This window comes from Amblyomma americanum, chromosome 4 (genome assembly GCF_052857255.1).
Source record: "Amblyomma americanum isolate KBUSLIRL-KWMA chromosome 4, ASM5285725v1, whole genome shotgun sequence".
Classification (NCBI taxonomy): domain Eukaryota; kingdom Metazoa; phylum Arthropoda; class Arachnida; order Ixodida; family Ixodidae; genus Amblyomma; species Amblyomma americanum.
The window spans coordinates 67,463,676-67,485,624 of NC_135500.1; the positions used below are offsets into that span (position 1 = coordinate 67,463,676).

Genomic DNA, 21,949 nt, shown 5'->3' on the forward strand with positions numbered 1-21,949 from the left:
TACTGACCGAGGAAAGGCGTTTACAGTTCGGCTACTGCGGGACACCTTAACTCTCAGCCATACCGAGCATCGCACAACAACAGCGTATCACCCTCAGACAAATGGATTAACGGAACGACTAAACAAAACTTTGGCGGACATGATCTCAATGTACATTAACGTCGAACATAAAATGTGGGACGAAATCCTGCCGTATGTCACCTTCGTTTACAATACGGCGCCGCAGGAAACCACGAAGTTTATGCCGTTCCGTCTCGTATATGGCAGAGAGGCCCGCACGATGTTGGACGCGATGCTCCCGTGCGGGGAAGAAGCGGTCGAACCCGATGCCGCCCATTTCGCAGAACAGGCCGAGCAAGCCCGTCAGCTGGCCCGCCTGCACATCAAGGAGCAGCATGCCACCGACGCTCGCCACTATAACCTCCGGCACAGGGAAGTCCACTACGAACCAGGGGACCAAGTGTGGGTGTGGACCCCCGTGCGCCACAAAGGCTTGAGCGAGAAACTACTCCACCGCTATTTCGGACCCTATAAAGTCCTGCGCCGCTTAAACAACGTTAATTACGAAGTCATTCCAGATGGAACTGTGACCATCAGTGTTCGACGCCAGCGGCCTGAAATTGTGCATGTGGTGCGCTTAAAGCCATACTTTTCGCGCCACTGAGCGCTTCCTGCAAGTGAAACCTTGCGTTATTGTACAGTTCACCTCATTTTTTTTTTCTTCCTCTCACCTTGTCATCGGGACGATGTTTTCTTTCACGGGGGGGAATAATGCCACGTGCCTAGCGCCGCGCGACAGCCTTGTTTGGTGCCGACGACGACGAAGCGGTTGTTGTGGGCACGAGCGGCGCGCTGGTGCTGGTCTCTGTGACTCTGTGATCGGAACGGCAAGCCGACCTTATTCTCTGGTCCTCGGCAACGTGTACCTTCCCTGTGACTTCAGTCGTGACAATATGAGTGACTGGTAGGGGTGTGGCAAGCATTCGTGCCATGTTTCACTACTTCGCGCTTACAAGATCAAGCGGCGTGACCGCAAGCATGAGCCACTTGATTGGTACCCGTTTGCACCTCTTGCACCCATCAATAATGCCCCAAAGCAGGCGGTATATGGTTGGTTGTGTAACCTTCCAGTAGCCATCACGTGCTCACACCAACTGTCATGAAGGCGTTGAAAATGGCGATAACTTCTGTTCTGTGGTCCCATTTTTCACACAACACCACTTTAGTGAGGGAAGCCACCCTAACTGGTGTTTGACTGACGCTGCCACATACTGGAGGCATTGTGTGTAGAAACCAACATAGTGGGAAGTTTCCCAGGCTGATTTGCAGCCTCCGCAGTCACTGTAAGCAGCTTTGAAACTGGCTAAAACTCTGGAAAACTTTCACTGACTGTATTGCACTTCTCCTGAACAAGTTTTCAAAGAAATTTTATATTACGAATTTCGCCTATATTGAACTATTTTACAATTTTTGCAAGTTTGCTATAACAAGGTTTGACTGTAGTAACAGTTTCACTGAACATAAATACCGAAATAAAAAGTGAGGCGAGAGATGGGTGCCAGCTCCAAAACCTGCCACATGTTCACTGGATAGCTGATCTGCAGCTGGCAGAAACAAAAGTGATGGGGTAGGGGAAGAAAAGCCAGGAGAGAGGGAAAAAACAAGGAAATTATCCTTTTCTTCTCGAGTGGTTTCGTACAAGCTCACCTTGGAAAAATGCGGTTTTTAATGTCATATACTCTGAATTCAATTGCCTTTGTGGAACAGGTTGCTATTCTCCGCTTTCAGAAGACTGCAGTGTGCAATAAGTTGGAGCAGACAGACAATAACAGTTTTACAGCATCCCAACTTTTCAGTTTTCTTGTCGGGCTCCTTTTTTCTTTGCTAACAGAGGTTCTTAACATGTGTGTGGCCTGCAATCTTGATACGCTACTGTCAGTAGCAGACAGAAGTACAGTATGGTCCACTGCTGAAGAGAACATGCAATCGCGTGCCGTTGGCTTTCCGCAAGGCGCTGCTGCGGAAAGCCGGAAAGAGTGCCGCGCTGATTATGGACCAGAGTTTTTTTCGGAATTCTGTCCCCTTGCATAGATCTCACTAGGATATCCACGTGTGAGTGCCTTGGTTGATATGCCACTCAACGTGTACAGTACACATTGAGTGGCATATGAACCAAGGCACTCACGCGTGGATAATCTAGTCCGCAGAAAATGTTGCTCATTTCGCACGAAACGCGACCACAGAATGGAAAAGGCCAATCCGCCTTTTTCACGACGCGACTGCGCATGCGCCCATCCCCTGGCGGCGGTGTCGCGAAACATATTGGAAGGGTCGCTCGTTCCACTCGAGACCGGTTGTGGAAGTGTAAACAAACCGGCTTCCTACGCGGGGTGCGTTGCTGCAGCCGTCGGGCATTCAGCGCGACGCATTTGGCAATACCTACGAAATCTGTTGCATACGGCAGCAATGCCCAATATGTAAAGGGAAGTAAACTCAGATTTTTTCCCTTTCCGAGCGCTTCCCTGGTCAGCCTTCGTCGCCAAGCGTGGATAAAAACAGTTCGCCGGCTCGACGATCGTGCCACCCTTGGGCACCATCAAGCACGTCAAGACTGTGCGGGAATCACTTTCTGACAGGTACGGACGAGGTACTGTGTTTAAATGCGTGTGCAGTCTATTACGAAGTGTTTTATTCATGGGCAGGAAGGCCTCGAATGTCACCGCGGCACCCAGACTTCGTTCCGACGCTTTTTGCTTTCTCAAGCAAGAAGGCCAAATGGGCAAGTGCTGGGAGCCGCTTTCAACGCGCGATGCAGCGGGCAACGAAAAAGAAGCTACGAGAGCATTCACGCATGGTGCTAAAATTTTGTCATAATCTCCTATGGAAATTTTCTTGTTTATGGCACTACACCCTGGCCAATCCCCCGGTGGGTATGTGCCATGTATTAAGAGGCAGAAGAAGAAGGTGCGTTATGCGTGTGTTCGAATCATATCCATGATAAAGAGCTCTGCGTGGTATCGCTGGAATGGATTAATGTGCACCTCTCGCGCTCGTGTTTATGGACGCGCATGCTTGTTTAACCTATGCAGCGGTGTGTTGTGGGAAAATACAGTGAAATGCTAGCAGAGCTGCCACGTTGCGAGTATGCTTGTGCTTTTATAGCTCGTGTAGCTAATCTGCAGTGCTTGAGCACTACGATTGCTTGTGAAAATTGTTGTCCCCAGTCGTTTTCTGTACTACGGCATGCACGATGTAGTATCCACCTATCATGATTGGCAAGCATATACAGCGGAAAACGCCAGCCTCACTGATCGGGGATATTTCATTGAACATTATGTTCCGAATGTAGCCTTCATCTCTGAAGCGGCGGCCCTTGCTAGCTGGTGTTTGCATCGCATGCCAGATGATCGGAGATACTGAAGAATTTGCTCTTCGGTGGGCACTACAGCCTGCCTCGGACTTCGCACCCAGCCATCAGTCAACCCTAGAAATCCTCCAGGTACCAGGTGCTGCCCAGGACACGCCATCGTTGACAGATTCCAACAAAACGTGCTGCGCAGTGGCACTCAGTCCGGCCGGGTTGGGCGCGCAGTACCCTACCAGTGAGCTTCCAGCGTTGTACGCGAGGTGGCAGCACAGGAAAATGAAAAAGGCGGATTCAGCAGAGAGAAGAGGTAATCGATGAGTTGTGGGTGTGAAAAATGAGATCCACGCAAGGAGACAGAATGCGGAAAAAAACTCCGGTCCATAATCAGCACGGCATTCTTTCTGGCTTTCCTCAGCAGCACCTCGCGGAAAGCCAATGACACGCAATCGCATGTTCCCTTGAACAGCAGACCATACTGTACATCCCCTAGTACCTCCACTGAAATGGTCCACATCCCGAGCTACTAAAAAATCAAGCCAATTCTGGCCATGCCACATGTGAGAGACAGCAGAGCTTGTCAGCATGGTAAGATATTGTTGCCCTGCCATGATGGCTAACGCAAGAAAAAAATAAACGTTGAAAAAAGTGCAAAGAAGCATTCATACCAGTGAGGAAGTGCTCCACAGTAGTGTTCAAAGGGCAAGTGTAGATGTGGTGCATCAGGTCGCTGGCAGGTACTACATGCTCTGCAGAAAATGGGCAGTGTCTCATGTCCTTCTCAGGATATGCCTGCAGAAAGAAATAAGGACCAGAGTGCCAATGGCCGAAGAACGTTTACTGGTTTATGGGGTTTAAGTGGAGAGCTCCAGATAATTTCAACCACCTCGGGTTCTTTAGCATGCGCAGACATCACGCAGTACACAGGCCTCTAGCATTCCGCCTCAATCGAAATGAGACCGCTGTGGCAAGGATCGAACTTGCGTCTTTATGGTCAGCAGCCGAGCACCATAACAATTGAGCCACCACAGCTCCAAAGCTGAAGACCCCATCACCAGAGACCCTCTAAGGTGCGATGGTTTAAAAAAATGACAGAATTTTTGCCTAAACTCTATAAACATGCAAAAGCAGAATTGCATGAACAAAAGTGATGATGAAGACAGAATTCTATGCGTCTTCGTGCCGTACATGGAAGCTGATGAAGACGACGATGCGCAATGCATAACGCGAGTGTGCTGCACTTTTAACATAAGGAGTGTTCGGCTGCAGCGATAGGCTAGTTCTCTCATGCAGTGGCCAGAGAAGCTTATCTGTTCGCGCCGCCGTGGGTTTGAGCCCCAGTCGGGGATATTGAATTTATTTTCATTGATTTCACTAGGCATAAACCCACAAACACCACAAGATCTTCGCAAACCCATAAACATCGCAAGATCTTGCTCTGGTTTTACCCACCAGAATAGTGCTTTCACAATAAAAATACCAAAGTTCAGAACGCAGTCGCCGACACATTTTTCGGATTTGGAGGGGCCCGGAAAATAGTCTGAATAATGAAACAGCCCGAAAAATCCATTAACTTAAAAAAATAAATAACTTCAGCAAGAAAGCGGCTTTCAAAATCGCGATATTCACAACTTCCCATGTTTCGTTTGCAAGAGACATTAGACTGTATATGAACCATAGTCATGCTTTCGTCATGTCTGAATAATGAAACAGCCCGAAAAATCCATTAACTTAAAAAAATAAATAACTTCAGCAAGAAAGCGGCTTTCAAAATCGCGATATTCACAACTTCCCATGTTTCGTTTGCAAGAGACATTAGACTGTATATGAACCATAGTCATGCTTTCGTCATGTCCGCAGCACCTTACATCATGATACCAGACAGTGCAATGCGAGGTGCCAAGTCATGCTGTGAGCGAATGCACATGCCGCGCGAAGCAAGAACAGCTAGTTTGTATGGGTAGTAATGCTCACGAAGACCGACAGGTAACCAACGGGCAGACGCGATCAGAAGCACGCGCCTCCAAATGCACCTCCACCCCTCCCGCATCTGCTGCCCCACACCAAGGCTGGCATCACCCAAGTTGCAGTGGACGCTGCACTAGTCCCACTGTCCCATTTCCAATGCTGTCGTGCACTCTTTGCAGGCCACCTCCATGGCAACACAAAGTATGCCATTATCTGGAACGGCAATAATGACAAGTGAATAGCCAGGCCTACAGAAGCCAGCCTGTCAAATTTGCTCCGTCAGTACCCGCTGACTGCGTTCGGGTCCAAGATGGCGCCTTTCACTGCGGCGGAGAACAAGTTTGCTGTGACAGTCATGCCTGCTTGCTTCTATATAAGGCCGAAATAACAAACTTTCGGATGAGAAACAATCTTCACAGTATTGTTGGCACCTATCTTAGTCTGAAAAATCCAACTTCTGGACTCCACAAGGTCTGAAATACTAGTCGTAAAAATTTAGATGTTCCTATGGGGTGCACGACAGTTCCTCAGCAAAGTCTGAAATATCACTAAGTAAGAATTATTGGAGTCTGAAAAATTGGTCGGCTAATGTATACCCGTTTTCTTTCAAAATATGAAAAGCACTATAGGAATACAGTTTTCACTAGCGCAATGCATAGCAAAGTGAGGTCAGACTGAGCACTAAAGAATTTCAACTTATGTGCTCCATGACTGTGCTTCTCACTGTTGCTAAACAGCACGAAAAATGACTACGCACTGTATGCCCTCAGAGGCAAAAGCCCTGTGAGCTACTCCAGGTCTATACACAACAGCAGCGACATTTCTTGCAACGTTCAATGCAACGTTTCGACAATACTAAGGAAATTCTGAGCTGAATAGCAGGGATTTCAGGTTCAGGCAAAACATTTCACCACGTCTTCAGGCCTTTCCATTATCGTGGTGCATAATAACAATGAACCTCAATGTTTGCCGCCAGCTATGAAAGTGACATTAAAAAAAAAGGCCAACGAGCCTATGCAAACTGAAGGTATGAGCGCCACATGCGCATGACACACGAGTGTGCGGCACTTACATGAAGAACACCATTCACGGTAGGGGCAAGAGGGGGCCGGAACCTTGCTGCTGTTGTGTGGGAGACCTAGGATTTTCTAGCGCTGCGGCATGGTCATGTTCTTGTCACAGAGAAAGCAAAACTTATTTTAATGCATGAACTCTGGATCCCACAAGGCAAGCAAGCTTCACTAATCAACTTGATATAATCTTCCAAGATCTTTGCACATGCCTCAATTTCTGTTATCAGACAAGCTTGCTTCCCTTGTGCAGATTATGTGAAGATTACACCCAGCTTTTTAAATCACAAACCCAGGAGGCCACACGCAAGAACGTTCCATGAAATTAAGTCAGTGATTAGCTATACTGCATTGTCTTACATTGCGAATGATATCTGCATGCAAACAATTCACAGAGGTGGTTGTGACCATACCAACAACATTACATCAGCAATGCTAAAGTCATGATCAAAATTTAACAACCCAACAATGTTTAAAAGACACTTTCATGGCCCACTTCACTTTGCTATAGGCAGAAGGCACGTCTCTCAGCTGCAGCTACCAAGCCTGACAGAGCACCACTCCAACTTGCAGGGCCTTGGAAGGTGCTTCAGAGGTGAACATTCCCATTCCCTAATGGTGACTTTTACAGCCTACAGGGTGCACCTCAATTGATCCAATATGGTGGCACTGAGTACAACTGTTTCTCCAGTCAGCCTAGGCAGAATCATGACCATTTTCAAAATACACAAAACTGATCCATGCTTATATGTCGATGGCACCAAACAGTTGTTTGCTGCTCAAAGGTGTAAAGGAATAAACAAGGCAGAAGAGAAAAAAACAACTGTCTGGAGTTTTAAAACGTCCAGCATGAGAACAGACCTGTAGGCATTTAACGCAGCCTGGAGAGAAGCTAAATTTAAAGAAGTAGCCTTTGTGGCCAATAGATGAGCTTGGGTGGATGCTAATCAATAATCAAGTCTTATTTCAAATCAATTGCACCATGGGGATTTCCTTAACATATTGAGCTTACAAAAAAATGAATGATGCTAGACATAAGGTACCGTACATTGCCGATTATAAGTCAGACCCCGTGGGCAAAAAAATTGAGTTTACGAGTTCATGGGTGTCTAACCTCCCAAAGCAACTCAGGCTATGAGGGACGCCGTAGTGAAGGGCTCCGGAAATTTCGACCACCTGGGGATCTTTAAGTGCATTGACATCGCACAGTACACGGGCCTCTAGAATTTCGCCTCCATCAAAATTCGACCGCCGCGGCCGGGATCGAACCAGTGTCTTGGCCATAAATTGACTCCGAACATAGGTCAACACTGCCTCACCCAGTGGTCCAAGCTCGCCATGAAGTTTTCATAAGTTTCTAGCGGTGCAGCCAGACACCTGCGCCACACGAGACGAAGCCATTCGAGGAAAGTTTCATCATCAAAAAAAAACCTCTTCATAAACCCGCACAATAACTTTAGGCGAAAACTTTTCTTTGGCTGGCATCGTTTTCCTCTTGAACAGAAGAAAGGGTGGTAGCGCATGCCCAACTGCAGTGCAGCACATGACCATGAAACAGTTGTGTGTGTTGCTCGTGGTCAGAAGGAGAATCTGGCCCTCACCTTTCCCGGACACTGTCCTCTTACTAGGCATGTCAAACCAGACCAAAGTCTGGTCAACGTTGCCGATTTGACCAAGCAAGAACAAATGTTTTGCCCTTACGTCATTAATGTACCACAGAAACATGCGCTGTTTCTCTTCATATGCTTCGGGCGGCCTTTGGCATACACTTTAATCTCATTTTGTGGGATGCACATCTCCTCTGCGACAGTGGATGCCTTCGCTCTTCAATGTCACTGTAGCAAGCACTAAGGCTCCTATTTCTTCGGTTGAGGAACCCAATTTCGAACCGCCTCTTTAACAGCAGGGTGTCGTGCGGACTTCTGTCCTCAAAAGGAAGAGTGTGTAGCAACACATGCAATGATCTTGCTTTTTTTGTTTTCTCCATTCCCTCGCGCACTTTTCTGACACGTCAAACTGTGTAGCGACGTTATTTTCAGACTCGGCACAGAGGATTGCTTGTTGTTTGAAACCGTGCTGCATTGCTGTGAGGTTGCGGTGGCATCTTGGCATCCATCAGGCAAAGACACAAACCCCTCGGTGAAGTGAAACGCAGGAATCGCAAAAAGGCATGCAAAAACTCTTGTGTGTGCACTTAACTGGTCACGTGGTTTACCCTATTTGCTCACGTAATTTGTGCCCTCTTGTAATTTGGTGTATGATTTATGGGAATTTAATGTCCCAATGCAACTCAGGCTATGACGGACGCCATAGTGAAGGACTCCGGAAAACGTGAACTGACAACGCACAGCACAAAGGCCTCTAGAATTTCGCCTCCATCGAAATTCGACCACAGCAGCCAGGATCGAACCCGCATCTTTCGGGTCAGGAGCCGAGCGCCATAACCACCGAGCCACTGCGGCGGGACTCGTGCGATTTGTGCACACCTCATCTATTGACCACGTGCATAAAAAAAAATAACTTTTACTCACACATCTTAAGGTAAGTGCTGTACCAGACCACCAGCATGAACACGGGTGCATGCAAGGCAGGATTAGGAATACTGGCACGGCCGCATTACCGTCTATTTCCAGCAACCTCCAGCGCTGGAATCCAAAACTACCAAACCGTTGGCTGTTGTATTTGCCGCTGGCCAGCCGGCCCACACATGATGGTGCCATTTTATCGCCTATAATCCCTATTTGACTCTGACTGCTGGCTGTGCGCATTTATTGCTTTAAGCTGTGAATTAAAATTCCTGTTTTTTAAGCAGTCTTGCTTTCGCACCATGTCTGACAACTCTTACGCAATAATTTGTGCAGGGGATGTGGCATTATCTGCGGCTGGATCGAACCTACTTTTGACCCAACCACGGTGTAAGAATATTTTAGGTGTTGACACTGCCCACCCGCCGCGGTAGAGAGTGCGCACAGATCATGTTCGCCCTCTAGTACATGCGCCGACCGCAGCGGCGCTGGGGTGCAGTGGAAAAGGGGCCATTCGCATATAGAGAGCAGCGGAAGCAGCTAAGCATTTTGCATGGCTTTCAGTGCCGTTTAGGCTGTCTTTGTTGGTGTTTTGCGTTGCCACAGTGCATCATGACGTGTAGACGTGAGGTTCTCGGCTTCCACATTGTGTTAAGCACCGACATGAACAAGGTTTGCTAGAAGTAGCTTTTTGTGTTGCGGTTTGGGACCAGCCGCAATGATAGTTGTGCAGACGTACATGGTGGCGCGGGCCGACGCCAAGCATGGTCGCCGCGGCCTATGTATGTACATAGTGGCTGTAATGTGTTAGTTGTCGCCCACTGACATTATTTTACTCGATTTTTGTTAAGCTTTTGTTTGCGCGAGTCACGCCAAGCTCATTGCAGAACTGGAACAAGCTATTGGGAAGGGAGAAGTTTCCACTTGGATAACAGAGTTTTTTAACAAACTGCTCCCAGTTTGTTTTGTTCAATCATACGCCATCTGATATCATACCTGTCATATCTGGAGTGCCACAAGCATCAGTTTTTGGGCCACTGCTATTTTTTATTTTTATTAACGATATAACCAATAATATAGGGCGAAAAATTAAACTCTTCGCTGATGATTATGCAATATACAGTCGATCCCGGATATATCGAACTCAAAGGGAATCGTGAAATAGTTCGATATATCGATAATTCGAAATATAAAATATGCATGTCAAAAGCTTTTCTAACAGCTCTACACATCTCAAGGCAGTTTCCCGATGTCGTGACTAATGGGAACTGACCGATCTGTGCCTCAAAGGCGCGTAAAAAAACAAAAACACGGAGCGATGACCAGAGCATTTTATTTCAGAATAAAAAAATCTGTGACCTTTGCTTGCTTTTTCTTCTGCAACATCAAGTTCATTAAGCTGCCCTCAAACTTGTTGACAATGTCCAAATGAGAAAGGCCAGCTCCTTCCATTCTGCTACAACAGCAGCGAATGATGCTGAAAGCTGATGCAAGTTCAGCTGCAGTGCATGGTGGTTGGTCCTCTTCGTCAGAGCATTCGCCGCTGCTCAAGTCTGCGTCCTCGTCACCCATGATGTTAGCCACAATCTATGCATCAGCGTGATCCGCTACAGCTTGCACGCCGTCGTCAGCGCTGACGAAATTGCGTGCTGTAACGCCGCCTGGGATGGCGTCTGGGAATGCCGAGAGCTCGCGAAATTCGCTGCCTAAGCATTTAGCGTCACCGTCTTCACTGTCAAGACATCGTCGTCTGCAGCTACCACAAAGCCTACTTTGCGGAAGCAGTTCACAATTGTGCTTTTCTTCACGTCGTTCCAAGCACCAGCCAGCATTTGAATGGCTCCGAGGATGTCCACCTTGAGATCGATTCCTAATCAAAGGTTGATTAGGAGCCTCTGCACCAGTCGTCGTCTGTACCCAACCTTAAACGCTTTCACAATGCCTTGGTCGAGAGGCTGAAGTTTTGCCGTTGTGTTTGGCGGAAGAAACTTGAGGGTGACCTGCTTTAATGGGCAGACGACATGATGGGCCGAACAATTGTCAAGAAGAAGACAAACTTTGCGGCCAGACTTCTCCAGTTCAGCATCCCACGCCTGTAGCCATTCAACGAAAAAACCGCATGTCATCCAAGCTTTCTTACTGGACGCGTATCGAACTAGGAGGCCTTTCGCGTTCTTAAAGCAGCGTGGTGACCTGCTCTTTCCGATAACAAACGGCCGCAGTTTGGGTGACCCATCCATACTTGCAGCAAGCAAAATCGATACGCGCACTTTGCTGCTCTTTCCACCATGGCATGCAGTGCCCTTCAGATGCAATCTTGTTTGGCAGCATTTACCAAAACTGTGCCGTCTCATCTGCGCTGAATATTTGCGACGGCAAAAAGCTGTCGGAAATATTTGGCCACTCGTTGGACAACCACTTCTCTATGTGACTTGTGCTAGTCGCCTCGCTTTCGCCCGAAAGGGTCTTTCCGACGATGCTGTAGCAACTCTTAAATCACTGCTGCCAACCAGTGCCACCAGTGAAGCTTTCTCCTCCCAAGTATGTTCTTGGCACGTGTCTCCAAAAACCAGGCATACAATGCCTTCTAGACCTTGTCAAAGGTTGGGACGCGCACACGACATGCTCCAGGGTGACTGGACTGCACTGCCTTCAGCTTAACATCGGCTTTGTTCTTGAGGATCGTACTCAGGGTGTTGCAAGGAATTCCGAACGCCGCGGCGACCGACGACTTTTTCTCGCCAGCCTCCACTCGTCGAATGATGTCCACCTTTGTTGAAAAATCCAAATTCTTGCGTTTTTTCGTGGCCATGGCTCCGGAACTCGTGCCAAAAGCGGAAGGGAAAACGCACTGCACCACACGAGTCTCAAGCCTTCGCGTTGGCCTCATGAATAAAAGGAACACAGCGAATCGAAAGACGCACCACTCTGCGTCTCCGCACTAGCACAAGCCCAAGCTGCACTGACCTCGTTCGTCTTGCTGTGCCAGCGGTGTCAGCCAACCAAAACACAGGAAACGGGCACCTGTGGTCAGCGCAGTTTCTCCCTCCCGCTTCCCTTTCACACCCAATCGCACTCCAAGTGCTCCTCGTCACGTGCTTTTTACCCACACGTCCCTTTCTCAGAGTGTGGGGCGGCGCGCGTGAGATCACGAGAACATCGCGAGAGCTTCGTGAGGAGAAGCGCACTTGCGGGGGTCGGATGCGATGGGAGAAGCGCACTTGCAAGGGTGCGGTATGGTGGGAGAAGCGCACTTGCCGGGGCAGAGCTCAGCACGGAGTTCGATACATCGATATGCCGGTATATGGGAGTTCTATATACACGAACAACAGCACTATACTTTTGCATGGGATTCCCAAGGGGATTTTTCAACTGTTCGATATAGGCAAATAATAATAACAATAATTGGTTTTTTAGGGGAAAGGAAATGGCGCAGTATCTGTCTCATATATCGTTGGACACCTGAACCGCACCGTATGGGAAGGGATAAGGGAGGGAGTGAAAGAAAGGAAGAAATAGGTGCCGTAGTGGAGGGCTCCGGATTAATTTCGACCACCTGGGGATCTTTAACGTGCACTGACATCCAGCACACGGGCGCCTTAGCGTTTTTCCTCCATAAAAACGCAGCCGCCGCGGTCGGGTTCGAACCCGGGAACTCCGGCTAAGTAGTCGAGCGCCCTAACCACTGAGCCACCGCGGCGGGCAATAATTCGATATATCCTGGTTCGATATATCCGGGATCGACTGTATAAAGAAATTAACAGCCATGACGGCCATCCTGTTCTTTCTGGTTTCCTTAACATGCTAGCCGAGTGGTGCTCCAAGTGACAAATGTTTATTAACGTAAATAAATCAGTGTCAATGACGATAACAAGAAAAAAAACAGCAATCTCACTTCACCTATACCGTTAATAACTTGCCTCTTTCGAAGGTCGATCAACATAAATACTTAGGCATAACATTTGCATCAAACCTCAAATAAGAAACACATATAACTAATATTACAACTACTGCACTGCGAAAGCTATTTTATCCAAAAAGACGCCTAAAGCTCGCTCCAATGAATATTAAGCTTCTGGCGTACAAAACATTTGTGAGACCTATTTTAGAATACTCTAACACAGTTTGGTTTCCTTACACAGCAACTAACATAGCTAAACTTGAAGGCGTACAAAGAAAAGGCGCAAGGTACATTCGCGGAAAATACCGTCCTAATAACCCGCCCTCACGTCTTTTAGCCTGTTCAGGCCTTAACAGATTATCGACGAGAGCAAAAGAAGCTCGACTTAAGTTCCTTTTTTAAATTCTGCACCGTCAGTATAAAATGGATACCACGCAGTACATTTCATACTCGCAAGCTAGAAAAACATGGCATCAACACGAGCATATGATAACTGAGTATTCATTCTCTAACGACACATTCAGGTACTCATTTTTTCCTCGCGTAGTCAGAGAATAGAATAGACTTAGCTCATCATTAACAACGACAAATTCATTAGAAAAACATGGCATCAACACGAGCATATGCTAACTGAGTATTCATTCTCTAACGACACATTCAGGTACTCATTTTTTCCTCGCGTAGTCAGAGAATAGAATGGACTTAGCTCATCATTAACAACGACAAATTCATTATCCAGGTTCGTTTCACAGTTAGAGCTTATCACAAAAGATTATTAGGATTTTTTAATGTTTGTTCCCGATTGTGTTTTAAGTAGCATGCTCAATAAGTAGAATTGAAACGCGGCTGCTTCTTTAAAATTTCCAGTTTTTGCTCATGTGTATGGCGTGCACCACTGTTGTTCATTATATTCTACGTTGTTTTCTATTGTATTACCTTATCGCTTTTATTTTGATGAATTGTGTCGTTTCTCCATTATTTGTGTCACTCACATGTATACTTGTACGAGAACAAGAAATCATTGTTCATGCCCTTCTGTTAGGCTCTCGGTTGAGAGCGGCAGGATTGTAAAATAAATAAATAATAAAAAAAGACAAAAAGCAAGCAGCACAGGCAGGTCGACGAACGCTGACGAGTACTTTGATAACACAGTAGTCTAATCTGGACTCGATTTTTTGCGGGCTAAACTCAACGCAACACGGCGAACCCACTATAAATGTGCCTGTCGTGCTTGTATGGAACTTTTCACAGTGACAGTTTTTCTCAGCAAGTATTCAATCCTAAGATCGCGGTCTTGCTTAACGGCCAATAGAGCAACGAAATGGGCGTGTGAACGGTGTCGCCAGCAATGGATCGGCCGTGATTGATCCAGCCGCAGTTATGAATGGTGTGAAACAAAAAAGCAAATTGTGAAGAGTAAGTATAATTAGCAGGATGTATGCAGTGAGGGTGGGAGTATGAAGAGTCTGCACAAGCTTCCGCTCGCACACATTCGATCAGGAACAGAAGATCCAGTTCAGAGCGAATAAAGGCACTGCACTCCTGTCGCGCTTTTTCTATGCGCTGTGTACAATCGGAATATAACGATCTAGAAAGCCATTCAAGACAGATGCCTTTGTAACGAGTTGTCACTAACCTCCAATGCTTACCATAGGCGCAGCCAGCACACCATTACGATTCGACGAGCTTTCGGAGCTTCGTTGCTACCCGAAGCTCCGCAAATGTTGTCCCAGCGAGCTTGAGTCAATGTCAAGCAATAATTTTTCGCATCATGTGATTGCAGCACCGAAATTAAAGTACTCTAGAAAGAAAACAGCAGCCGTTGGCTAACATGCCAATGCGCAACTGCGCAATCGCACAATCCAACATGGCGACGATATTGCATAGATCATAGACTGCACTGCGTATGCAAGATGGCAGCACCCCGGTAAAATGGTGTAAGGTGCTCAGCGTTACCTGTACATGCCATGGCAGCGTAACAATTTCGGTCGGCGATCTCGTGGCCAGTTTCCACCCGCTGTACATTTTGGTGCAACAAAACAATGGTATAAAAGGCAGAAGGCATGCCGGTAAGATTTATAACAAATATCCAGCTGCATAATTTTCCAGGCCCTAAAACACTCGATGGAGAATTTCGCGGCCCAACATTATTGAGGTCAACAAGTCGCTTTACCACACCAACTACAATTATTTTAAGGGCACAGGGTAAGGTAAAATTAGAAAAAAATCGTTTTTTTTTTCTTTTGGAATTTTAGAAGTTCAATTCTTTGTACACATGTTCCATGATCGCACTTTCCTCAGAAAGCCATATTTACGGCTGAAAAACGCTTTTTCCGAAACCAAGTAGTGAGCGGCCACGCCCCCTTTCAGGATTAACGTCAATTTTTTCAACCAAAAAGTCCACCACCTGATTTCAAAACTTGTCTAAAATCAGCTACATATAAAAAATTGTCTGGCAACTATTGTACAGCTCCTCTTTTTTAGCCAAGACAATCCTGAGACGCTTTGCACGTTTTTTCCACGTTTCTGCAACCTTCATGCAGCTGCGTCCGAGTGCTATCCCTTTCGATCAGTATTGTAAATTGTGCCGGTGTTGGTTGCTGCTGATAAGTTGAGATGCCCAGGGCAAAGAAGGCCTTCGTCAGGCGTGAATTTCACGGCAACCGCTACGCTCATCGTGAAAAAGCAAAAGGATGTCGACGACCGAATGAGATCCCGAACGCCGAACGCGCCAGCTCCTCGACATCGAAGCTTTCAAGATTTTCTCTGTGCTTCCAGGAAGAGGATGTGCTACAGAGCAGCAGCCAATATGCCTTAATAGACATGGACGGCATTTGTGCCGCAATTACACAGATTTGTGTGTGCAGAGAGTGCGGTGGAAGTGTTGAGCTCATCGAAATTGTGACAAAACGGGTAGGTGTTGCAAGCGTTTACAGTTTGAACTGTGAAGTGTGTAGTGCCGCACGATTTGAGACGTCAAAGAAAACTACTTCTGGCCTCTATGAAGCCAACCTCAGGTTAGTGTATGCCTTGAGGTCCATTGGTAAGGGAATGGCTGCAGGAAATATACTCTGTGCTATGCTAAACCTTCCTAAGCCGCCGACAAAGTTTGCGAAATACAATCAAGAGCTTCTAGGTCACATCGAAGCTGCTGCTCAGGAGTCGATGAAAAGGGCAGCTGACGAAGCTGTGCAGCTGAATGAGGGGGATAAAGACATCGCAGTTGCTCTTGATGGAAGCTGGCAGAAGCGAGGCCATACTTCCAATAACGGCATAGTCTCTGCGACCAGTGTAGACTGGGAAAGTGCTGGATGTGGAGGTTTTGTCTAAACGTTGTCCAAAGTGCAGCATCAAGGGTACAAACAGTGACCCTCTTCATAGAGAGGTGTGCCAAAGCAACTACCAAGGCACCAGCGGTGGAATGGAAGTCGCAGGAGCACTGAAAATTTTCGGCAGGAGTGAGGAGCTTCACGGCGTTCGATACGTCAAATACCTTGGGGATGGTGACAGCAAGGCTTTTATGGCTGTGAAGGCACAAATGCCATATGGTGATTCCGTTGAAATATCCAAGGTTGAGTGCATAGGGCACGTGCAAAAAAGGATGGGCACAAGGTTACGAAGGCTAAAAAAAGAAAACAAAGCAGGAAAACTCTCTGATGGAAAGAGCCTCTCGGGCCGAGGCTGACTGACTGATGCAGTAATAGACAAGCTCCAGACGTACTATGGTTTGGCCATCAGAAGAAATGTAGGAAACCTGGATGAAATGCGAAAGGCCGTTTGGGCAACCTTCTTCCACTTATCGGCCACAGACGATGACCCATGCCATGGACTTTGCCCAAAGGGACCTGATACGTGGTGTGCCTTCAACAGAAGTCAGTCAGAGGGCAAGCCATTTTTCCACAAGGAGAGTTTGCCTGCATCTGTCTTGGAGGCTATCAAACCCATTTATAGGGAGCTATCGAAGGCTGAGCTCCTAGAGAAGTGCCTGCATGGGCGAACTCAAAATGCAAATGAGTCGTTCAACCATGTTGCTTGGGAACGCGCGCCAAAGAATGTGTTTGTTAGGCTTCGGACCCTACGGATGGCAACACTGGATGCTGTTCTTTCATTTAATGATGGTAGCATCGCACGGGCCAACGTTTTGAAGGCGTGCGGATTGAACCCAGGGAGCAACACCATCAAGTGGCTGAGGGAAGCTGACCATAAGCGCATGTACTTTGCGGACCGAGCAACACGACAGCTTACAAAAGAGGCCCGACAGTCAAAACGACAAGCCGAAAAGCGAAAAAATGACGGCGACAGTGACTACGAAGCAGGGGGCTATTAAACCAATTACTATGGAGGCGTTTCTGCGAATAAAAAATGGTTTTTCACATCTTTTTTCTCTTTACGCTCTATTATCTCAAAACAGTGTTTTTTCTTACAAAGGTACCATTATTTCCAATGCCTTTCAAGACAGACGGCCGATTTTTTTTTGCAATCATCTACATAAGTGTTGCCAACTACTGAACTAGAATTAAGCAATTTCACTGAGCAGTTATTCTGTTATGAATTTTGAAATGCGCAAAGAAAGGCCAGATTTGTGTACTACCGGAAAAAATTTTATTAAAAATCGAATTTTCAACACATTTCAAATATTCTAGTTCAGTAAAAAGAGCACAAAATTTGGCAAACAACGATATATGTATTATTAGGCTACTGTTATTAGTTAGTGAGAAACATGTACCTCAACATGGCCTAAAATGCATGGGAAGTATAGGGCTTACCCTGTGCCCTTAAACTGACATCCGCCAATTGCAGTTTGGAGTCTCGTAAGTATTTTACCTCTACGCGTACATGCCAGTCTTTCCTTGAGGGAGACAACAGCTCATCATCCACGGTGTTGGCGTAAAAAATAAGCTTGGCAGCATCAATGCCAGGGGAATTTCCATTAACCATTTTTGTGTCCCATAGCTGGAAGTCCACTGCACTAGCCATTAAAACATCGCAAATGCATACTTGATTTTCTTCCGGCCCCTGTGCTCGTTAGTACAGCGCTGGGGGTGTTCCGCAGTGCAGCACAAGAGCGCAGGTTCTATTCCCGACTGCGGAGGCAACAATATTTCTGATGCAGGTGAAATGCAGTACCGCCATTCAGGTTTCACTGCACATGAAAGAACTCCAGTTGGCCGAAGTTGACCATGTTTCCTGCACGGCGGGCATCATCTCACACCATTGGTGCATTACACTGCTCAAGCAATGTCTCAACATACGCATAGGCACTTTGGCCCAAATCTTGGAGCATGCGTGCTGCGGCCAACCTTTTATATTTAAGAGTTGGTAGAGTTAACTATGCTCTCAGCATTATTTGTGCGGATGAACGAAAAAACTTTGCAGTGAACGCATTTCGATAACAAGCTCTGAAGGATCGCAGGGCAGCGTCGTCGCTGCTGTTCCACCCATTCATGTAGTTCAGCAAGTAAAGCACGCAGTCGCCCAAAATTATTTGGTGTCAACAGCAGATTTAAATGTTCTGTGGCTTGCCGTGCTTAACAAGCGCACGTACACGTCGCAGCACCGAACGATCGTGCAACACCTGCACGACGACCACCGCAGCTCAGCGCAGTGGTGGAACAGGCAACTGGCTTCTTATAGCAGCTTTTGTAGCAGAAGAAATTGCAGTTTGTAGCAGCAATTTCAAGTTTTGTAGCAGGAAAAATGACATTTTGCAGCAAATATTTGTGCTTTTGTAGCAGAAAAAAAAACTGTTTCGTAGCAAAATTTCATGTCTCGAAACACTTAAATAAAGAAGGCTTGTTTTATCTCTGGGACAGCCAATTTGCTCAGGTGTTTATGATGACCATAGTCATGAAAAACAAGCTTCAAGCCCAAACTCAGTCTAAAGTGCTGTTCTTTCCTTGAAAAGCCCCAAAATAAGCAAGCAGGAGATTTTGCTAAAAACAAAGCCGTTTTTATTCAGAGGGAAAACATAACGAGATATGCAACAAAGCTATAAAAAATAATACCATTTACAAAACTGCAAATTTAAGGTACTATTTCTTCTCTTTCCTTGATGACTCCAGCTCTGACAGCGCCGCTGCGAGCTGTTCCTGTCCATTCTTCAGAAGGGCTTGCAACATTTGCAAAATTTTTAGACTTGACGCCTTTTGCAAAAAACAGCTCAGCATTGGTGATCATATTCCTGGCCAGCCTGATATTTTCTTCCAGTACAGTCTCTTCATTCTGACCTCTTTTCTGGGCGTCCTTGTCCGGTACATCAGCCTTCTGCTGCATCTGCAGCTGTAACTTCCACAATCCTTTCACCGCTCTGATTAATCGTTGTCATAGGAATGGCTGCTGGATTTCGGCCGAAACGCTGGGAATATATCATTACAGACCTAAGCCCAATTACACTTTGTATTGAAAAGGACGATCGGTCTCTCCGCACTCACCGATTTTCACTGAAGCCCCTCTCCAAATGAGCATCGCTGTGCGAAAGGCACCGAAGTGCTTTTACGAGTGCCGCCAATAAGGGATACTTGAGCCCCATCCTCTTGTATGAGTTCGAAAAATTTTTGCCAGAAGTCATCAAGTCATTCGAATTGTCTGGCTAATAACTTCTGAGACACAAAGACTAAACTCATCCATCAAGGCGGAGACCTCGTGAGCTGCGATGACTTGAACACTTCCGTCAGCGATGACCAGCAGGGATGAAGATGGACACTTTCTTCGTGCCCTTTTCTTCCAATCAGCACGGGTATTGAACACTGTTGCAGACAGATGCCGAATTTCGCGACAGTGAATTTCAGTTTTGCTCTCGGCAGAGTTATTCAGCGGCGTTTCGGCGCACACACGGCGCAAAAGTAGGCAAGAAATCGATTTTGTAGCAGCATGTAGCAGGATTTCTGATTTAGTGCGGTTTGGCGCAATTGGCGAAGCAGTTCCACCACTGTCAGCGACTCGAGAGGCCCCCATAGTGTGGCACCATCTGTTTACGTTCGAGAGAAGCACAAGGAGCAGCGAACAAAATCTGGTCGCGCCGCCAGGTGCAGTGTCAGCACCTGAATATTGCCACGCTGCTGACTTTCTGCCGGCGCCACCTGGAGGTCGAACTATGTTCCCGAGCGCGTGGCCGAACGTCTTCTTTGTCCAGAACGAGCGCGGCGGTGTTGGCAAACCTCGCCCGAGTGAACAGCTTTGTTCTCTGTATTTTCGCCGGTGACATTTTTGGTGGAGCCGTGCTGGGTATCATCCCATGTACGCTGACCGGGACGATAGCCCTGACGCTTCTCCCCGACGAGCAGACGCCACACCTGTCCACAAAGCGAGCCGTCGCCTGCGAGGCCTGCAACCCGAATTTGAGCCATTCACGATTCCTGCTCGGGCCATGACTTCCGCCACTGGCAGCCAGACAGGTCAGTCCTTCGGCAGAGCCCCGCCGTTCGTCTTTCTTGCACCTCGGTCACCACCATTCTTCCACGGCGACCGGTTCGAGGATGTAGAAGATTGGTTGGCTGGTTTTGACCGTGTGGCCGCGTTCAACCAATGGGACGACGAGCGAAAGCTGCTGAACGTGTACTTCGCACTGCAAGACTCGGCGAAAACGTGGTTCGAGAACCACGAGGCGTCCTTCTCTAACTGGGCAGCTTTTCGCCGCGAGGTGCTCGCCACGTTCAGTTCGAGCGAGCGAAAGGAGAATGCCGAACTTGCCCTTCGCTCCAGGTCACAGCAGTCCAACGAGAGCGTGGCCATGTTTATTGAGGACATGACCCGCCTCTTCAATCGGGCCGACCCAGCCATGCCCGAAGCTACAAAGGTGAGGCACCTTATGCGTGGGGTAAAGGAGCAGCTGTTCGCTGGCCTCATGCGCGACCCTCCGAGAACTGTCGCCGCCTTTGCCAAGGAAGCGACGACCATAGAACGTTCCTTGCAGGAACGGAGTGCCCAATACGGCCGTCAGGCAAATGTAGCGGCCGCTCAGTACTGCACGTCCTTGGCAGGCCCCGGGGATGAGGCGCTGCGAGCGCTTGTGCGGAGCATTGTCCGCGAAGAACTGCGACACCTCCACTTGAGTGCTCCGTCAGAAAGTGTACCTTCGACAGTCGATGTTCTCCGTGACGAAATCCGGCGAGCGGTGCAGCCACCCCCAGCACCCCTTTCGGAGCCGCACGTAATGTCCTACAGCGATGCCCTGCGCCAACCTGCCTCGGCGCCGCAAGCGTTTCGCCCCGTTGCCGAACAACCACCACCCCATCGTTACGTGCGTCCCATCGAGCAGCAGCAGGACCCGTGCCCTCCATTCCGCAAAGCGTACGTGTGGCGAACGTCCAACGATCGTCCGCTCTGCTACCACTGCGGGGAGCCCGGCCATGTTCTGCGGAATTGCCCGTACCGGCGGATGGGTCTGAGAGGATTCCCACCGGACGCGCCTCGACCGCGCTATGGTGAAAGACCGCGGGACATAGAGGAGTACCTGAACTCTCAAGTGCCGCCCCCGACCTCACAGCGGCGACAGTCGCGATCGCCATCCCCGAGGCGCTTTGCTACGCCCAGTCGGCCCTCAACCTCCGGTCAGTTCGGAGGCACGTCCCCTCGGCGGGAAAACTGAAGACGGCGTCCTCCGGGGGTAGGGCCGCCGCCGCTGCACGAAGTCAACAGCCTCCACCCAACGATTGGACGCGACGGCCCGAGCGTCAACGACCCGATCCGACGACCTCACCGACGTGCTGCGAACGATTAGTTTCCGCTGAAATTTTAGTAACCGTCGACAGTTATGAACTGACCGCACTCGTCGATACCGGCGCTGATTTTTCTGTGATGAGCAGGGAGCTAGCCATGACACTCCGTAAGGTTCTGACGCCTTGGTGTGGACCCGTGATCCGCACTGCCGGTGGCCATGTCGTGACACCAATCGGCGTCTGCACTTGCCGCATCCAAATCCGTGGTCTTACTTTCACCGGCTCCTTTGCCGTGTTAGCTGACTGTTCAAAGGACCTCATACTGGGCATGGATTTCCTTCACGAGTATGGTGCGATCATAAACCTTCAGGAACTCATGGTATCTTTTTCCGCCCAGCGAGCCGTTAACACAACCACCGAGCCCTGTAAAGTAATGTTGCGCATATGTGACGACCACATAACAA

The 21,949-nt window shown here is 48.0% G+C and overlaps 1 protein-coding gene across 2 annotated transcripts in view; it reads right to left on the bottom strand.

Annotated features, from left to right (window-relative positions):
- LOC144128019 (uncharacterized) overlaps window positions 1-21,949 on the bottom strand; it is a 124,702-nt gene that overhangs the window by 89,748 nt on the left and 13,005 nt on the right. The window contains exons 1-2 of one of the 2 annotated variants that reach the window (XM_077661072.1): window positions 5,151-8,092; window positions 4,033-4,995 (exon numbers count right to left, since the gene is read on the bottom strand). In XM_077661072.1, coding sequence (XP_077517198.1) covers window positions 4,033-4,138 — 106 coding nt within the window. In that variant the 5' untranslated portion in view covers window positions 4,139-4,995; window positions 5,151-8,092. Of the gene's footprint in view, window positions 1-4,032; window positions 4,996-5,150; window positions 8,093-21,949 lie in introns of those variants that run through there. The other variant, XM_077661071.1, reaches the window with a different exon arrangement.